Source organism: Tribolium madens, unplaced genomic scaffold (assembly GCF_015345945.1).
Source record: "Tribolium madens isolate multiple individuals breed KSU strain unplaced genomic scaffold, Tmad_KSU_1.1 Scaffold_3;HRSCAF=73;Tcas5.2_LG2, whole genome shotgun sequence".
In the NCBI taxonomy this organism is placed as follows: Eukaryota; Metazoa; Arthropoda; class Insecta; order Coleoptera; family Tenebrionidae; genus Tribolium; species Tribolium madens.
In genome coordinates this window covers 14808060-14812815 of record NW_025401006.1, presented here as the reverse complement: position 1 = coordinate 14812815, position 4756 = coordinate 14808060, and the positions used below count along the sequence as shown (strand labels likewise).

The 4756-nt window shown below is 26.2% G+C and overlaps 1 protein-coding gene across 1 annotated transcript in view; it reads left to right on the top strand.

The window, feature by feature from the left end:
• Positions 1-4756, top strand: part of LOC123007744 (aminopeptidase N-like) — a 21608-nt gene extending 16852 nt beyond the window's left edge. The window contains exons 6-9 of the mRNA XM_044403169.1: positions 1096-1573; positions 4058-4228; positions 4276-4492; positions 4555-4756. Of these exons, the coding sequence (XP_044259104.1) occupies positions 1096-1573; positions 4058-4228; positions 4276-4492; positions 4555-4698 (1010 nt within the window). The 3' untranslated portion in view covers positions 4699-4756. The remainder of the gene's footprint in view (positions 1-1095; positions 1574-4057; positions 4229-4275; positions 4493-4554) is intronic.

The window sequence follows — 4756 nt, the reverse complement described above, 5'->3', positions numbered from 1 at the left end:
GTGTTTATCGGTGTTTCGTATATTAAATTTACAAAAAATCACTAAGAATTTTTACAAAAAAGTTTGAAAACTCGCATTTAGGTGAACGAAATCACTTTTTCATTGACAAAAAAATTTTCTAATATCTTTCATTTTAATTTTACCTTGTCAAGGATTATTAAAAAAAATGTTTACTTTATAGTTTATTTATTTACTTATTTTTTTACCATATTTTTTTTATTTCTTTTATTTTGTTGTTCTTTTAGTGCTTAATTAAAGTTTATTTATTTTTATTTGCTTGATTTAAATTTACTTTCTCAAAAATTAAATTTTTTCCCATTTTTTTACCAATTTTGCTCTTTTTTGTCTCATTTTTTAATTTTTACTTTACCTTATTTAGACAAAAACTGATAAAAAGTAGGGTTTTCTTTGTTTTCTAATAGGTTCGAGCTTTTTTGCTTATTTATACTTGATTTTCTTTAATTCTTTTACTTCTTTTGTTATTCATTTACTCATTTTTTTATCTTTATTATTTTTCTTACTTTGATGCTATTTTTACGTGTTTATCGGTGTTTCGTATATTAAATTTACAAAGAATTACTAAGAATTTTTACAAAAAAGTTTGAAAACTCGCATTTAGGTGAACGAAATCTATTTTTTTCTAATTCTTACAAAATTTTACCTTGACAAAAATGAATAAAAAAATGTTTTTTTGTTTTTTCAAAAAATTTTTTAATCTTATGTTATCAATGTTTTACTAGAATTTAGCTTGTCAAAATGCTTGTTTATTTAGTTTTTTTCCTTGCTTTTGTACAATTTTTTTACCAACAATTTTTTTTATTTTTTAATTCTGTTAATTTTCTGTTCTTTAATTAAAGTTTGTTTATGTGAATTTTTTTGTTTAAATTTTTTTACCATATTTGTTTTTTTGGTTAATTTATTCTTCATTTGTCTCATTTTGCAATTTTTACGTCACCTTATTTAGGCAAAAACTGATAAAAAATAAGATTTTTTTTGTTTTTTAATACTTTTGAGCATTTTCTTTGTTTTTTCACTTTTTTTACTAATTTTTTTTTCTTCTTCATTATTTTTTGTGTTTTTAATTTTTTTATTTAGGTTATTTCCGGGTAAACTACGACACCCACAACTGGAACCTCCTAACCCGCCAACTCTTCCTCAACCCCTCTGAAATCCCCGTCGCAAGTCGCAGCCAACTAATCGACGACGCTTTCGAACTCGCCCAAATGGAAATCATCAATTACAGCATCCCTCTTCGACTCACCAAATACCTCACATGGAAAGAGTCCAATTACATACCATGGACCACAGCCCTCAGCAGTCTCGAAGAAATCCGATTCATTATCAACAATTACGAATACACTGGAGCTTTCGAACGCTACATGACCCTCCTTATCAGACACAAATTCGATTCGTTGGGAACACGAGAAAAACCGGGGGAATCCCAAAACGACAAAATCCTGAGATGGAAATTGATCAAAATCGCGTGTGAACTGAGATATGAGCCTTGCATTCGGTGGGCGCAGAAGGAGTTTTCCGAATGGATGGAAAATGCTGATCCTGATACGAAAAATCCGTAAGTTTTTGTTTTTTTTATCAGATTTTTAGCAAAAGTTATGTTTCCAGATCTAATTTTGTAATTGTCTGTGTTTTTTTTCTTTTACTTAAATATAGCTAAAAGGAAAAAAAAAGAAAGAAGAAGAAAAAATAACAAAGAAAAAATTTTCGATGGAAAAAAATTGACAAAATAAACAAGATTTGGCAAAATATTTAGAATTTTGAGCTTTTTTGGTTATAAAATCCTTCTAAACATAAAGAAAATAACAAAGTTTTGACTTAATTTTGCAATTTTTCACTTCATTTTAACGATATTTTTCAAATTTAGTGTTTCTTAAAAAAAGCTTTTCAAAACTTGGAAGAATTACGTATTTTCAGATTTAATTTATCACTTTTCTGCCCTGTTTCTGGCAAATTTTTGTTGGATTTTAAAAGTTTTAAGTATAAAAAATTATCTAAATTTCAAAAACGCATTTTTAGATCTAATTTTCCAATTGTTGTTTTGATAAATTCCTCTCAAATTTAGCTAATTAGTTTCTGAAAAGGAGAAAAAAAGCAAAAGAGAAACAAAAAAATACTCCTAGTAAAGAAAAAATTGTCGACAAAGTGCTTATTTGTCAAAATAAGCAAAATTAACATATTTTAAAAAATTTTAGAATTTTGAGCGTTTTTCGTTGAAAACCATTCCAAATTTTTACCTAATTTTGCAATTTTCGACTTTATCTTAGCATCATTTCCAGATCTAATTTTGTTATTGTTTTAATTGTTTTTTTACTTAAATTTACGTAAAATATAGTTAACAGAAAAATATAAGAAACAAAAAATTTCAATAAAAAGTGCTAAAAATTATCGAAATAAACAAAAATAAATAATTTTAGACCTAATTTATCAATTTCCTACTTTGTTTTGACAAAATCTCCTCAATTTTGAGCGTTTTTGACTATGAAACCGTCTCAAACTTGAAGAGAGTAACAAATTTTGATTTAATTTTGCAATTTTTGACTTAATTTTAACAATATTTTTCAAATTCAGTAAATTTCAAACGTTCTAAATTTCAAAAACGCATTTTTGAATTTAATTTTCCAATTGTTATGACGAATTCCTCTTAAATTTAGATAATTAGTTTCTAAAAAGAAAAAAGAAAAAAGTAAAAAAGAAAAAAAAATAGTAAAGAAAAAAAATTCTCGACGAAACAAAGCAAAATTAAAGAAAAAAAAATTGCTCGAAAATCTTCTACTTTGCTTTGACAAAATCTCTAAAATTTTGACCATTTTTCATTGAAAACGATACCCAATCTTATAGAAAAATAACAAAATTTTCATATAATTTTGCAATTTTTGACCTGATTCTAGCATTTTTTTTTAAATCAGTAAGTTTCTTAAAATTTCTAAACATGAGCAAAAGTTATATATTTTCAGATTTAATTTCAAAATTTTACGTCTTGTTTTGTCAATAGCAGAAATAATGCATTTTCAAATCTTATTTTTGTAATTATCTGTGTTTTTTTTCTTAAATTTACCTAAATATGGCTAAAAGAAAAAAAATAGCAAAGAGAGAATTTTTAATAAAAAGTGTTAAAAATTATTGAAATAAAGAAGAATAAGGCATCTTAGACCAATTTTTTTTAAATTTCCTAATTTGTCTTGGCAAAATCTCTTCAATTTTGAGCGTTTTTGTTTAAAAAACCGTCCTAAACTTAAGGGGAATAACAAATTTTTGCCTTAATTTTGCAATTTTTGACTTTATTTTAACAATATTTTACAAAATTTAGTAAGTTTCTCGAAAAAAACGCTTTAAATTCTTAGAAACTGTCAAGAATTACGTATTTCTAGATTAACTTTGCAATTTTTGGTAAATGTCTTCTAAATTTAGTTAATTAGGTAAAAAAAAGAAAAAAAAAATAACACAAAAAAGTAGTAAAAAATTTTTGACGAATCAAAACAAGCAAAATTAAGGCATTTTAGATATACTTTTACTCTTTGCTACTTTGCTTTAATAAAATTTTAGAAATTTGAGCGTTTTTCGTTATAAAATCCTCCTAAACTTAAAGAAAATATCAATTTTTTTTACTTAATCTTGCAAATTTCAACCCTTTTTTAACGATATTTTCCAAATTCAGTAAGTTACTTAAAAAAAACATGTTGACTTCTTAAAAACATTTCAGATTTAAAATGAAACAAAAAGAACGCATTTCCAGTCCTAGTTTTCTCTTCTCTTAAATTAAACTAAATAACTAAGAAGAAAAAAAGAAAAACAGAAAGTAGAAAGCAAAAAAATAGGAAAGAGAAAATTCTGGATGAAAAGTGCTCAAAATTTGTCGAAATCACCAAAAATAAGACATAATTTTATAGTTTTCGTTGAAAAACCCTCCAAACTTTTTATGGAATATCAAATTTTTCAAAAAAAATCACAAAAACAAAAATTACGTAATTCCAAGCTAAATTTTGAATTTATAAAAAAAATACGAATTTTTTTAATTAATTTTTTTTACAATTTTTTTCAGGATTCCGTTTGAGTACCGCCAGACTGTGCAATGCATTGGGATTAAAACAGGGAGTTTGCATGAGTGGAATTTCCTCTGGAATCGCACTCTTGTCCCTCAAATATCCCCAGCTGATTTGAAAATTGCCTATTTGAGTCTGGGTTGTACACACGATCCGTGGCTTATCAACAAGTCAGGTCCTCAAATTTCACTTTTCTTCCTCTAAATTGAGGTTTTAGGTACTTGGAGTTGTCCTTGAGTGGGAATATTACCCTCGAATATATTCCCTATGTGTGGCAATCGATAAATCACTTGGTTGGAATTCGAACAGGTTTTCACTTCTTGAGATTAAACTGGGAACGTGTTTACAATTCTTATGAGGATGTTGATTTGGTACTTAATTCGATTTGCCAAGATTTTCTCGCTTATTTATCCACCGAGATTGATTTACAAGATGTAGGTTTGGATTTTTTGGTTTATTTCAAGTGTTTTATTTTTATTTTTTATTTTTTTTTCAGTTGACTCAATTTTATAAACTCCACCAGAAGGATTTAAAATCAGTGGCAACACTGATGCAAGCTGCTGTTGATTTGATCAAGATTCGAATCAGTTGGAGAGAAAGACACTTGAATTCAGTCGTCGCATGGTTGACGAATAAATAACTCTGTTTGTGTTTTTGTAATATATTGTTGATTAATTTAATAAAGTAGTAGTAAGGAA